Source organism: Pan paniscus, chromosome 21, assembly GCF_029289425.2.
Source record: "Pan paniscus chromosome 21, NHGRI_mPanPan1-v2.0_pri, whole genome shotgun sequence".
NCBI classification, from domain to species: Eukaryota; Metazoa; Chordata; class Mammalia; order Primates; family Hominidae; genus Pan; species Pan paniscus.
The window spans coordinates 41,188,761-41,203,078 of NC_073270.2; the positions used below are offsets into that span (position 1 = coordinate 41,188,761).

Sequence of the window (14,318 nt, forward strand, 5' to 3'; positions counted from 1 at the left end):
ACTGTACGGAATGGTCACAAATTGTCAGGTGCTACTGAATGCATTACACATAAGGGCCCATTTATTTATTTATTTAGAGACGGAGTTTCGCGCTTGTTGCCCAGGCTGGAGTGCAATGGCGCGATCTCGGCTCACCTCAACCTCCGCCTCCCGGGTTCAAGCGATTCTCCTGCCTCAGCCTCCCAAGTAGCTGGGATTGCAGGCATGCGCCACCACACCCGGCTAATTTTATGTTTTTAGTAGAGACGGGGTTTCTCCATGTTGATCAGGCTGATCTCGAACTCCCGACCTCAGGTGATCCGCCCGCTTCGGCCTCCCAAAGTGCTGGGATTACAGGCGTGAGCCACCGCGCTCAGCCAAAGGCCTATTTAATCTTCCCAACAATCCTATGGGGTGAGTTCTTTCTATAGCTTCACGTTTTACCCATGAAGAAACTGAGGTATTCATAGAAAAAGTAATTTGCCAGGAGTCCCACAACTAATAAGTGGATGGAGCTGGGAAACTGTCCCCAGGGCATTTGATGACTTGACTAGATTGCCTTTGGGTTTAATGAACGTCTGTTGAATTGATCTTTACTTTGGCCCTGGGAGTTATTGGAGGCTAGGCTTGTGATCAGTATTTTACCGCGAAGGCTTAGAAAGGAGAACTGGTCCCAAATTTATAGAGGTCACAACAAAACCAAGGCTACTGGTACGCCCTCTGTTCCTTTAGTTCTTCTATCTTTCTTTGCTCCTTTCGATCAGAAAGCTGCAGACATAGGTGTCATTATCCCTCACTATTTAAGAAGTGCCCCTCACAGAGCTGTGAGTTCGTAGTCCATGCTTTAACTAATGTAATGTTCATGCTTTAACAGCTAATGTCATGGAGAGAGTGTAGAATTTGGAATCAGATTGGGCTTCAGTCATTGCTCTGCCACTGACCAAGCTATAAGTTACATGCCTCCCCCCACTTTTTTTTTTTTTGAGACCTGGTCTCACTCAGTCACCCAGGCTGGAGTGCAGTGGTGCGATCTCGGTTCACTGCAACATCCTGTCTCCCAGGTTCAGGCGATTCTCCCGCCTCAGCCTCCTGAGTAGCTGGGATTACAGGCGCCCGCCACCGTGCCTGGCTAATTTTTGTATTTCTAGGAGAGATGGGGTTTTGCCATGTTGGCCAAGCTGGTCTCGAACTCCTGGCCTCAAATGATCTGCCCAACTCAGCCTCCCAAAGTGCTGTGATTACAGGTGTGAGCCACCACACCCAGCCTGTTTTTTTGCTTTTTATATAGGTAATAGAGCTGTTAGCATTTTGCAAGACCATTGGTGATAATATGGATCATGTTACCTAATGTCCTATAATAGTCAGTAATAATGGGCACTTGTTATAAACCAGGCTGTGTTTTAGGTAGGAGCTGGGAATACAGCATTCGATAAAACAATGCTTTTGCACTTGTGGAATCTGCATTTTGGTAAGTATATTACATAATAATTAGATAGGGACAGAAAAAGCATGGTAAGGTAAATAAAAGTACTAGTGTTATGTGGAGAGGTGATAGTATTTTATTTATTTATTTATTTGAGCATCTTGTCCCAGGCTGGAGTGCAGTGGCGTGATCACGGCTCACTGCAGCCTCGAACTCCTTGGCTCAAGCAGCCCTCCCACCTTAACCTCCCAAGTAGCTGGGACTACAGGTGAATGCCACACAGCCAGCAATTTTTTTTTTTTAATAGAGATGGGAATCTCCCTGTGTTGCCCAGGCTGGTCTTGAACTCCTGGCCTCAAGAGATCCTCCCACCTTGGTGAAACTCTGTCTCTACTAAAAATACAAAAAAATTAGCTGGTCGTGGTGGCACATGCTTGTAATCCCAGCTACTCGGGAGGCTGAGACATGAGAATTGCCTGAACCAGGGAGGCAGAGGTTGCATTGAGCTGAGATCATGCCAGTGCACTACAGCCTGGGTAACAGAGCCAGATCCTGTCTCAAAAACAAAACAAAACACTGGATGAGATTACCTTGGAAATTAATGGAGATGGAGAAGAGGTCTGAAGCCTTGAGGTTTCCAAACTTTAGATATTGGGGAGATGAGAAAAGGCGGCAAAGGAGACTGTGTGGGAGAAGCCAGAGGTTGGAGGAGAGCAACAGAGAGGCCCCACATGAGATTTAAATAAGGAGCTGCATGCTAATTTGTTTTTTTCAGGAGTAAGAAACAAATTATCTCTGTACACAAATGTGTATACTGTAGTTTCTTTCTCAGTAAATGAAATGTTTGTGTCCTCAAGTATTTTTCTGTTTTTGCTTTAAGTGACAAATTCTATTTAATACCATTCTGCATCTTAGTCCTTGTAGCATTTATGCCTCTATTCCAAGTTTAGGTGGTAGTGTTGCTTCTCTTTTAAACTTTATTTAAATACTCCTTTTGTAGTATTTTGGATGAGAGAGGATCAAATACATAATTTGTCTCTTCTGTCACTTTCCACTCCAGGTTCACAGGTGGCTGTTGGTCTTTAGTAAGGGTGCTGTCTTCCCTGTCTGATCCTTAGCAAAAGTAGGAAGGTAGGTCTTGTTCATTTCTGTACCACTGTGGCAGACTCTTGATACTGAGTTGAAATTCATGAGTGTTTATGGGATAAATTAATGTACAAAAGAAATGAATCTTTCCCTTTTTCCTGCAGTAATGATAACATTGGCTCAGTGGTTTACAGCTTAGAAGTACACTGACACTCATTATCTTATTTAGATGTAATCCAATTTGTTAACAGTTTGCCAGCTACTGCTCTTTTCCCTTTCTCAGGCACATTGAAATTTACTTTCCCTTTGGGGGCTCTGCTAGTTTATTCCTAGCAGATCTGATCTGGCAGTGTGTTCGTAAAAGGATGCTGAACTGTGTCTTGAGGAAGCTCAGAATGAAATCTGAATTTCAGAAAGATTCCTGAGATAATTTTTCTCTGTCTCTTCTCTTTTATTCTTGTTTTAATAAATTTTAGTTTTATGAGGATTGTTTTGGTTTTAAAAAACTTTAAATCATTTTTTAAAACTATTTTTTTACAACAATTTTAGGGTTACAGAAAAATTGCATAGTACAGAGAGTTCCTGTACACCTTGCACCCAGTCTCCTCTTTTAGTATGGTATATTTGCTATAATGCAAATCTTTTTTTTTTTTTTTGAGATGGAGCCTTGCTCTCGTCACCCAGGCTGGACAGTGTTGGCCAGGCTGGTCTCGAACTCCTGACCTCAAGTGATCCGCCTGCCTCAGCCTCCCAAAGTGCTGGGATTACAGGTGTGAGCCACTGCACCTGGCCATGCAAATCATTTTTTGAGATAAGTGGGGCATATAAAAATATAAACAAAATGAAGTTGCTTTATCTCTACAAGCTTCAGTTTCCTTATCTGCAAGATGAGGGGGGTTGGACTAAATTTCTAAATAGCTTTAAAAATTTTTAATTATCTGCTAAAGTAAAATAATTATATAATTCTAATATAATTTCCTTTATTTGCTTAAGTATTACTAATACCACCTTGCCAAATCATGTTTGCAAGTTACTGACAGCCATATCCTAAAAGAAAACTTAATGAGAATTCATGGAACTATGTGTGGCAGGACTGCTTATTAGAGATATTAGGTTGAATGATGTGAAATTGCCATTTTTGTAGATAAAAAATAATGAGTGAGGCTGGGCTTGGTGGCTCACACCCATAATGCCATTGCTTTGGGAGGCTTGGGCCAGGGGGTGGCTGTCTGAAACCAGGAGTTCGAGACAAGCTTAGGCAACATGGCAAAACCTTGTCTCTACCAAAGAAAAAAAAAAAAAAGCCTCGGTGGCGCACATCTTCAGCTCCTCTGAAGGCTGAGGCTGGAGGATCCCTTCAGCCCAGGAATTTGAGGCTGCGGTGAGCTATGATTGCACCACTGTACTCCAGCCTGGGTGACAGAGCTAGATCCTTTCTCTAAAAATAATAATAATAATAGGATAATATTAGCAATTTCATATGGTTCAACCTAATGTTTTGGGATAGGGATTCAACAAAGTGTGAGGGGGCCTTTGGGACCTCATAAACTCCCACTGCATGCAAAAGCCCGGCTCAGCCCTCACCGTACTAGGAGAGAAAAGGCTCCTCAGTTCCCTTGAAGTAACTTGGATCTACATTATTGTAGGTAGAGTTGTTGGCAGAAATCCTAGGATAAGAGAACAGTTTCCTGGAAGATCTGTGCCTCCAACCAGCAGAAAGGGATTGAGCTTCATTGAACTCAACAGAGCCAACATTTCATAGCACCATGGTGAGTTGGTCACACAGCCTTGGCCAAAAGGCTGAAAAGGAGGGTGTAATAGTATGGGGAAAGGTTGTATTACCCTGGTTCGTAGGCTAGGAAGAGGCCTGGAGTACTGGTGCCACCAAACCTTTATTGGTGCCATTCTGTTCTCCCTACTTTATGCACTTTCCTTACTGCCTAGTACAGGCTCTGCAAACTCAAGTATCTTCGGTTGTTCAGGAGGTAATGTAAATTAGTAAGCCGAGTTTTCCTCTATAGTGCTACTATAACAGAAACAATAGCACAGTTGCAATGATAAATGACAACTGAAATATGCTATCATTGTGAGGGAGAGAATCGGTGTGTGCATAGGGGAGGCCACGATGAGCTGGAGAGCACATGCCCTGTCTAAAGGGGGCAGGCACTATACAACTGTGCAGAGCACACGCCCTGTCTAAAGGAGACAGGCGCTGTTCAACTGCACAGAACACGTGCCCCGTCTAAACGGGCAGGCACTATTCAACTGTGCGGCTGGTTGTTGCCTTATTGAAATATGGGTCAAGCATCACTGGGTATTCTGATTTTCCAAAGGAGCCAGAAATATGGATTTTATGTACATTCTCCCAATGATAAATGGTTTCACCTAATTTGAATTCTTAAAAACTATTATGTGGGCCACACAATGGCTGAAAAGAGCTAGCAGGGCACTGATTTGTCATCTCTGGCCTATGGCTTAGCTCTGCCAGGAGTGAGGCTCACATGCATTTCTTCACTGGACATTTTGACAAGTTACAATTAAAATGAATTAGACAGCTCCTGCCTTTGAGGTACTCATGGATTAGCAGAGAAAATAGACAAGTAATGATGATAAGATGTAGAGTAGACATCAGAACATATGTATTCTCTCTGTGTATATAGCTATAAAAGTGACTAACTCTTCCTGGGTTCATCTGGGAGGACATGATAGGACGTGGCGTTTGAGCCAGGATGTGGGAAATCAATAGTTTGGTGCATTAAAGGGATTTGGGGCCCTTGAAATTTCTACTGTATGTGCAAATGTTAGGTTTGCATTCGCTGTATATGCCATTTTGTTGATAAGTAGTTGAAAATACGGATATTCCTTAGCCCTGCTGGTGAGAGTCTTAGGGTTAATAAAATGAGAGAACTCTTCCTCTGGCCCAGGTTATGGGATAATTGTGTGTTTTAGAGGCCTAAGTAACTCAGAGGTCATGATACCCTCATTTCTGGATGAGGGAAGTAGCACATCTGAGGTCACAGAGCCCATTGGAGGCAGAGCTTGGACTAACACCCAGAACTCTTCTTTACCACCATGCCTTCCCCTGTCCTGGGTATCTCTGATGAAGGTCACCGTTAGGCTGGCCGCCTCTGCCTGTGGTGGCCCATTGCCCTGTTTTGGCCCAGCTCCTGGTGGGTGAGGGGGTTTGGCCATCCTGCTGCCACTGGTTCCTTCTCTCTTTTGGATCCTTTGCCTGAAATGCCTGCTACCCCTTTTCTTTGTCAGATAGACTACTTGTGTTCAAATCTCTGTCAACCATATGCCAGCTGTGTGGCCTGGCACAAGTTTTTTAACCTTTCTAAGCCCCAGTTTCCTCATCTATATATAAAGAGTTATAATAGTACGTTTGGTGAAGTGTAATGGGAAGGCATTGGAAGGTTTCAAGATTTTTGTAAAAACAAAATGACGTAATGCATGTAAAGCACTTAAAGCAACAGCCCTCCAGAAGCACTCAGCAAGTGTTAGCAATGATGATGATGATTCACACAGTTCACAGGCTCCCAGGCTGGGTTAAGTTCTCTTCCTTTGTTTTCTCATATTATCTTATTATTTCACATGCTACATTGTATGTATTGTAATAGTTTGTGTCTATTTCCCCTGCTAGACTAAGAACACCTTCAGCGATTCATTCAACAAATGTTTGTGAACCACTGTGCCAGGAACTAAGGATGCAGTGATAAACCAGGAGCTCTTGGTTTAGTGCAGAGTTCCGAAAGTCATGCCAGGAGACACTAGTCCTGTGAGCTTGTCTCATGGTCAGTTAAATTTGGGGAATGATGCTCATCATAGCGCCCTTCAGAGATGAGGGTCCCTTTTAGTATTTTAAAGGTTCTGAGGAGTCTTGTATATAGTAAAAGAACAGTCCTTTCAATTTGACTATGTGCTTTGGTCCCCAGTTCAAGAGGAGGTTGAAGTGGCATGGCAATGGTTAGAGACCCTGCTGGGCGTGAACACCCTCTGGCTACCTAGGGACCTGTGGGCCTACCACCTGGTGCCCTCATGGAGACAAGAAGCCCTGGGTTGAACAACATGAAGCCCCAGTCACTGCAGCTGGTACTGGAAGAGCAGGTGCTGGCACTACAGCAGCAGATGGCAGAGAATCAGGCAGCCTCCTGGCGGAAGCTGAAGAACTCCCAGGAGGCCCAGCAGAGACAAGCAACCCTTGTGAGGAAGCTGCAGGCCAAGGTGAGGCAGCTGCCCTTTTGGGGAGGGGAAAGAGAACAACCCCCAGAGCTAGGTGCTGAGGTGAGATAAGAGTTGCAGGAGGCAGAGTCTTGTGGTGGGAGTGGCCTACATCTAGCTTGGTGAGATAAGACCCAGACCTTCTAGCTTTCATGTACAGCTTCTCTTTTGATGCTCACAACTGCTCCATGAGGTACGTATTATATCCTTTTAATTTTATTTTATTTTTGAGATAGGGTTTTGCTCTGTTGCCCAGGCTAGAGTGCAGTGGTATGATCACAGATCGCTGCAGCCTCAACCTCCTGGGCTCAGGCAGTCCTCCTGCCTCAGCCTCTGGAGTATCTGGGACCACAGGTGTACACCACCACTTTTGGCTAATATATCTCTTTAAAGATGAAATTCACAAGGGTTAAGTTAATTATCCAGGTTTCTTCAGCTAGTCTAGAGCCAAAGCCCATGATCTTGCCTCTGTGATATAAAAGGCATATAGAAAGTATTTATTTATTTATTTATTTATTTATTTATTTATTTTTGAGACAGAGTCTCGCTCATATAGAAAGTATTATTTAAATGCCCAAATAAGGCCAGGCACGGTGGCCCATGCCTGTAATCCCAGCATTTTGGGAGGCCGAGGCAGGTGTATCACCTGAGGTCAGGAGTTTGAGACCAGCCTGGCCAACATGGCAAAACCCTGTCTCTACTAAACATACAAAAATTAGCTGAGTGTGGTGGCGCATGCCTGTAATCCCAGCTACTCAGGAGGCTGAGTTAGAAGAATCACTTCAATCTGGGAAGCGGAGGTTGCAGTGAGCCAAGATTGTGCCACTGCACTCCAGCCTGGGACACAGAGCGAGACTCCATCTCAAAAAAGAAAAAAATGCCCAAATAGAAACTATAAGATGTTATGGCCTTACCTTACTGTCACCACCCATTTCCCCTGTTCATAGCAAGTTTGCCTAAGATCCTCAGGGGCCTTTGCTTTGGGCTGTTTGTGCCAGCTGTGTTCATTGCCCAGGGCCTGTTCTTTTTGCTGCAGGTGCTGCAGTACCGAAGCTGGTGCCAAGAGCTGGAGAAGCGGCTAGAAGCCACTGGAGTGAGTGAGGCTGAGCTCTCTGCACCCCCTGGGTCCTCAGTGAATATACTTGTTAGGTTTCATTTGTTGACTGAGGGAGGTTGGAGTGTACAAGTGAGGTGTTTGGTAGAAGTCTCTCTTTCTCAGCCTCTGAGAGGTTTATCACACTGATATCTTCATTGGACCTAGCTGGCCTGTCAGATTCCAACCCTTGGTTTTCAAAGGACGAAATGTAAATTAGATTGGAAGGAGTGTGGGATTAGCAGGAAGAAGTGCATGTTTCCTCCAGCAGGTGTCAGTGTTTCTCTTAGAAAGATGCAGGCCTTCGCGAGCCTACAGCATGTCTGCAGCAAAGGGATGTCTGTGCTATTAGAACTGGCTTTGAAAAACCCATTTATTTGCCTTTGTTCCAGCTGCCTCTCAGTACCTCCTCACATTTTCCTCAGAAAAGTTCTCTCAGAGGAAGGAAAGAACCAAAACTTATTGAGCACCCTCAATGCAGTCCAGGCAGCATGAGGCACTGTCATATACAGATGGTCCCCCCCAACTTAGGATGGTTGCAAGTTTTCAACTTTATGATGATGTGAAAGCTATATGCATTCAGTATGTTCCTTGGATTATGATGGGGTTACAGCTGGATAAACCCATTGTTTGGGGTTGTTTTGCTTGCTTGTTTGGTTGGTTTTTGTTTGGTTGGTTGGTTGTTTTAAGACAGGGTCCTACTTACTCTGTCGCCCAGGCTGGAGTGGACTGGTGCAGTCATGAGTCACTGCAGCCTCAGCCTCCTGGGCTTAAGCGATCATCCCACCTCAGCCTCCCAAAAAGTAGCTGGGACTACAGATACATGCCTCAACATCTGGCTAATTTTCTTTATTTTCTGTAGACACAGGGTCTCTCTATGTTGCCCAGGCTGGTCTCAAATTCTTAGACTCAAGCAATCCTCCCACTGCTGGGATTACAAGTGTGAGCCACTGCGTCTGGCCCGAACTCACTGTTAAGTTGAAAATATCATAAGTTGAAAATGTCAGCCAGGCGCAGTGGCTCATGCCTGTAATCCCAGCACTTTGGGAGGTCAAGGTGGGTGGGTCACAAGGTCAGGGGTTCAAGACCAACCTGGCCAGCATGGTGAAACCGCATCTCTACTAAAAATACAAAAAATTAGCCGGGCATGATGGTGCGTGCCTGTAATCCCAGCTACTCGGGAGGCTGAGGCAGGAGAATCACTTGAACCCAGGAGGCGGAGGTTGCAGTGAGCCGAGACCATGCCACTGCACTCCAGCCTGGGCAACAGAACTAGACTGTCCCAAAAAGAAAAGAAAAAAAAACGTCGTAAGTTGAAAACACACCTTTAACTTATGTTCAACTTATGATGGATTTATGGGATGAAATTCCAGCATAAGTCAAGGAGCATCTATAATTGTGTCTCTTCACCTGCACAGCAGCTTTCTGAAGGGAACGATATACCGCTTTCATTTTGTAGCTGGAGACACTGTAGCTCCAAGAAGTTAAGTGACTTCACAGGCTGGGTGTGGTGGCTCATGCCTGTAACCCCAGCACTTTGGGAGGCTGAGGTGGGTGGATCACTTGAGGCCGGGAATTCAAGAACAGCCTGGCCAACATGGCGAAACCCCATCTCTACTAAAAATACAAAAATTAGCCAGGTGTGGTGGCAGGTGCCTATAATCCCAACTACTTGGGAGGCTAAGGCAGGAGAATCACTTGAACCTGGGAGGCGGTGGTTGCAGTGAGCTGAGATTGTGCCATTGCACTCCAGCCTGGGCGACAGAGCGAGACTCTGTCTCCAAAAAAAAAAAAAAAAAGTGAAAGAAGTTAAGTCACTTCCCAAGGTCAAACCGTTAGTGTAGTGGAAGTTAAGGCCATTAGTGAAAGATACATCACTTCTTAGGTTGAAGATTCTATTTACTACTGAAGGCCGTCTTTCAGGAGAGGTCATCAGTTTACTTTTGGAGTGAGGGATGCAGTGATTGAGAATAGAAGCATATTGCTAACAAAGGGGAGAAAGAATAAAAAGAAAGTGGACTGCCATGGAAGGGAGCCTTAGGGAACTGGTCTGAGTGATGTTCTCTTTGGAGGTAAGTAAGGCTTGTCTCTGTCTGGCGCAGGGACCAATCCCCCAGAGGTGGGAAAATGTGGAGGAGCCAAACCTGGATGAGCTGCTGGTCCGATTGGAGGAGGAGCAACAGAGGTGATGGACCCCAAACTTTCTGACCTGGGTGATTGGCCAGTTGGTGGAGAAGGCTGATGGGAAACTTCTGCCCTGAGGGCTAATGTGGACTTCAGCCATAGCCCTCTAATTCCCGCAATGGAAAATTTCAGTGGTTGCCATCTTACTCCCAGGAGGTCCAAGGGTTGAACTAGACCTTTATTTTGCACCCACTTTTACCCCCTCCCCAGTGCAGGTGTGAGAGTCTAGCAGAGGTGAACACCCAGCTTCGACTGCACATGGAAAAAGCTGACGTGGTGAATAAAGCCCTTAGGGAAGATGTGGAAAAACTGACAGTGGACTGGAGCCGGGCCCGGGATGAGCTAATGAGGAAGGAGAGCCAGTGGCAGATGGAGCAGGAGGTAGGAAGAACGGGGACTGGAACTGTGAGAGGAAGCCTGTGTATTCTGGATGCTGCCCTGGTCAGTACTGGAAGGGGTTAACTTCAGGACTTGGATGAAAACTGAGCTGTTGCTGTTAAAGTCCCTGACCATCCTTACCTGCGCATGCTGGCAGCCTCAGCCTTCTTGGGCCTTCAGCTTAGACCTGCCACTACCCGCCTAGTCTAGGTTCTGCTGGGAGGTAGCATGACACTCAGAGCAACTCTGTTCCTGCAGCAGTGACGAGCTTAGGTTTTTGATGGATCTGAAAGCTTACTGATTCCTGGTCTGGAGGTCTTGCATATCTAGATGCTAAGGAGGTAGATATGAAACTGAATGGGAAAGAAAGAGCAGTTATGGGCCCTGGGGAATTTTCAGGTCCCAGCTGAAGGAAACAAATGTTTCCTGCATTTTTGCGTTGTGCTCAGTGGTTTATGTATATCATTGACTCCTCCTTAGAAAAGTCTGTGGTAATAGATCCCATTTGTTAAGCAGCTACCGTGTATCCTTTTCTAATCTGGCCCAGAGGAAGGCGATATACCATCCTAGGCCCTCTGACCTCTCGAATCCCACTGCCAACTTTATTAAGCCCTTCACCATAACCTGGATAGATACCCATTCATAAACTATCTCCTGTAAGTCCCTCCTTCCTTCCCTCAGTAGTCAGGAGGAATCCAAGACTCTTGTGTTGGCAAAAGATAGCCCTCTGCCTTTGGGTATGACCTGGGTTTCTGAACACACAGTTCTTCAAGGGCTACCTGAAAGGGGAGCACGGTCGCCTTCTCAGTCTATGGCGGGAGGTTGTGACGTTCCGACGCCACTTCCTGGAAATGAAGTCAGCTACTGACAGGTCAGTGTGGGGAGAAGAAGGGAGGATGTTTGCCCCTACCAATTCTGGACTAATAACAGCGGGCTGCTATAGAAGCGGGATCAGCTGTGGGGGTGGGGTGGGTGGGCGAGTTGGTAGTATTGGAAGCAGATGATTTTTCCCAGCCCTGCTCCTCAGGCTTCACTGGGCCTGATCACCACACTCCTTCCCTGGTTCCTAGTGGAGTCTGCTGTTTTCCTTGCTTGTACTCAGAGATCTGATGGAGCTAAAAGCTGAGCATGTGAGGCTTTCAGGGTCTCTGTTGACCTGTTGTCTGCGCTTGACTGTGGGAGCACAGTCTCGGGAACCCAACGGATCTGGAAGAATGGATGGGCGGGAGCCGGCCCAGCTGCTGCTGCTACTAGCCAAGACCCAGGAGCTGGAGAAGGAAGCCCATGAAAGGAGCCAGGAGTTAATACAGCTGAAGAGTCAAGGGGATCTGGAGAAGGCTGAACTTCAGGACCGGTGAGATGGCCTGGGGTCCCATGAAGGGTTCGCTGAGAGAGAGCTGACTCCTTTAGAGGGTTAGGGACAGGCAGGGGAGGTGCCAGGAACATTCCTACCATGGAGGGGGAGAAGATGTGCCCAAGGAAATCTACTTTGAAACCTGATGCCACAGTTGGGGCTTGTACTGACCTCTGCCCTCAGCCTGTCTTTTAGCCCAGTTTCTTTCCTGTTGATTTATGGAGCTAGCTATGACTCCATCCTCCATCAACACCAAAGTGCTTACCATTCCCAGAACAGCCAAGCTCTTCCCCCTCCCTGTCTTTGTACCTGCTGAATTTAGTCCGGAATGCCTCCCTCCCTTCTCTCTCTGCCTTATCCTCTAAGACATAGTTCAAATATTACCTCTTTTTTTTTTTTTTTTTGAGACGGAGTCTCATTCTATCGCCCAGGCTGGAGAGCAGTGGCATGATCTTGACTACTGCAACCTCTGCCTCCTGGGTTCAAGTGACTCCCCTGCCTCAGCCTCCCAAGTACCTGGGACTGTTTACAGGCACATGCCACCACACCCAGCTAATGTTTGTATTTTTAGTAGAGACAGGGTTTCACCATGTTGGTCAGGCTGGTCTCAAACTCCTGACCTCAAGTGATCCACCTGCCTCAGCCTCCCAAAGTGTTGGGATTACAAGCGTGAGCCACTGCAACTCGCCGAAATGTCACCTCTTCTATGAAGCCTTCTCTGACCTCAGTAGCCTGATAAGTTACTGTGCCCTTGTAGTCTTTTGAGCTCTTATTACAGCATTGATCTCACTGATGATTTAGTTTCCCCTACCTTCTTTTTTTGGTGAGGCTGTTTTACTTTTTGGATTATAATGAAGTAGGTTTTTAAAAAATAATGACATAGAAGGGCAGGGAAATGAGCAGAGAGCCCCATTGAATCTCAGGACAAAGTTCATATATGCCCATGACGAGGGTTGTGTCTTCACCTGTTGGAGGTACATACATAAAATGCAGGACTATTTTGTTTTGTTTTTGCTTTTGGAGGCACTGAGAAGTATAAAAGCAGACCACGTCTTTGTAAGTTTTTATTTCTAGTACTTTGTACTTCACCTGCCATATACTAGACACTCAATACATTTTGTTTCTTTGTTTTTTGAGACAGAGTCTAGCTCTGTTGCCCAGGCTGGAGTGCAGTAGTGTAAACACAGCTCACCGCAGCCTTGACCTCCTGGGCTGAAGCAATTCTCTTGCCTCAGCCTCCAAAGTAGCTGGGATTACAGGCACGCACCACTATGCCTGGCTAACTTTTTAATTTTTTTGTAGAGGTGGGGTCTCACTATGTTTCCCAGGCCGGTCTGGAACTCCTGACCTCAAGCAGTCTTTCCACCTTGGCCTCCCAAAGTTCGAGGATTACAGGTTGAGCCACCGTGGCTGGCCAATGAATGTTTGTTGAGTGATGCAATACTTAAACAAATGACCATACAGTGTGTTAAGGTTCTTAGAGATGGTATAGAATAAAATTATTAAGACTTTTGCTGAGTGAGGAGGATCACTTGAGCCCAGGAGTTTGAGACCAGCCTGGACAACATAGTGAGACCTTGTCTCTACTGAAAGTAAAAATAAAAAAAGAATAGCCATGTGGTGGCATGCACCTATAATTCTAGCTACTTGGGAAGCTGAGGCAGGAGGATTGCTTGAGAGTGAGCTATGATTGCACCACTGTATTCCAGCCTGGGCAACAGAGCAAGACCCTGTCTCAAAAAAAAAATTGGAAAAAAAATTGGAAAAAAATTTAAACTTTTAGATAGCATTCATTCAAGAAATATTTATTTAGCCACTCACATAATAGCAAGCGGTAAGCTCTAAGATATAGTGTTAAGTGTTTGGTGATTTTGCTGGACTTTGAGATTAATATCAAGAAGGTTGAACATAATCTTCCCCAAATTGCCCTTCCTTTTTCCCTATCAGAGTCAGAACCTCGGGCTGGAGGGACCTTGGGACTATCCCAAGTGCAATTCTGATGTTCTTATTGGCTTCAGGGTGCTTGACTTCAAGATCAAGCGAGGCCTGGAAGGGCCTGGGCCAGGGCTTTCCTTCAGCTCTTGGGCCCCCAAACACGTGTTCCAGCCTTGAGATGTGGTAAATCCCTGCATGTGTCTGAGTGGTTTTTTGCTTCCCCACTTCAAGGCTATAGCATCATGTGGTATTCAGGGAGTGCAGATGGGCTGGGGGTGCCTAAGGGATTTGGGGGAGGCTGCAGTTGGGAGTGGTTGGGGTTGGGGCTGGGGCTGGGGTGTGCTGCATCGTAGCTCTGTCCACATCCATGGGCTGTTCTGGTGACAGTGCTATGCTCTTCTCTTTAGGGTGACCGAGCTCTCTGCTCTGTTGACCCAGTCTCAGAAGCAAAATGAAGATTATGAAAAGATGATAAAGGCTCTGAGAGAGACAGTGGAGATCCTGGTACATGATCCTTTGCTCTGGAAAGGAGTTGGGCGTGGGCTTGTAGGTTCCTTGTGCTTTATGGACAGATAGTGCAGGATACCAGTTACATATTCCATGATGAAATCCTCTAAAGCTAAAAAATAAATTTTGGCTGAATCTGAAAATTAATTAACTCATTC

General features: G+C 45.8%; 1 protein-coding gene across 5 annotated transcripts in view; it reads left to right on the plus strand.

Moving 5' to 3' along the window:
* Nucleotides 1-14,318, plus strand: part of CEP250 (centrosomal protein 250) — a 57,104-nt gene that overhangs the window by 982 nt on the left and 41,804 nt on the right. For 3 of the 5 annotated variants that reach the window (XM_003831850.6, XM_003831849.5, XM_034947672.3), the window contains exons 2-10: nt 2,463-2,533; nt 4,135-4,257; nt 6,424-6,712; nt 7,746-7,802; nt 9,905-9,987; nt 10,202-10,367; nt 11,129-11,235; nt 11,467-11,718; nt 14,061-14,157. In XM_003831850.6, the coding sequence (XP_003831898.3) occupies nt 6,527-6,712; nt 7,746-7,802; nt 9,905-9,987; nt 10,202-10,367; nt 11,129-11,235; nt 11,467-11,718; nt 14,061-14,157 (948 nt within the window). In that variant the 5' untranslated portion in view covers nt 2,463-2,533; nt 4,135-4,257; nt 6,424-6,526. The remainder of the gene's footprint in view (nt 1-2,462; nt 2,534-4,134; nt 4,258-6,423; nt 6,713-7,745; nt 7,803-9,904; nt 9,988-10,201; nt 10,368-11,128; nt 11,236-11,466; nt 11,719-14,060; nt 14,158-14,318) is intronic. The other 2 variants (XM_063600807.1, XM_063600806.1) reach the window with 1 other exon arrangement.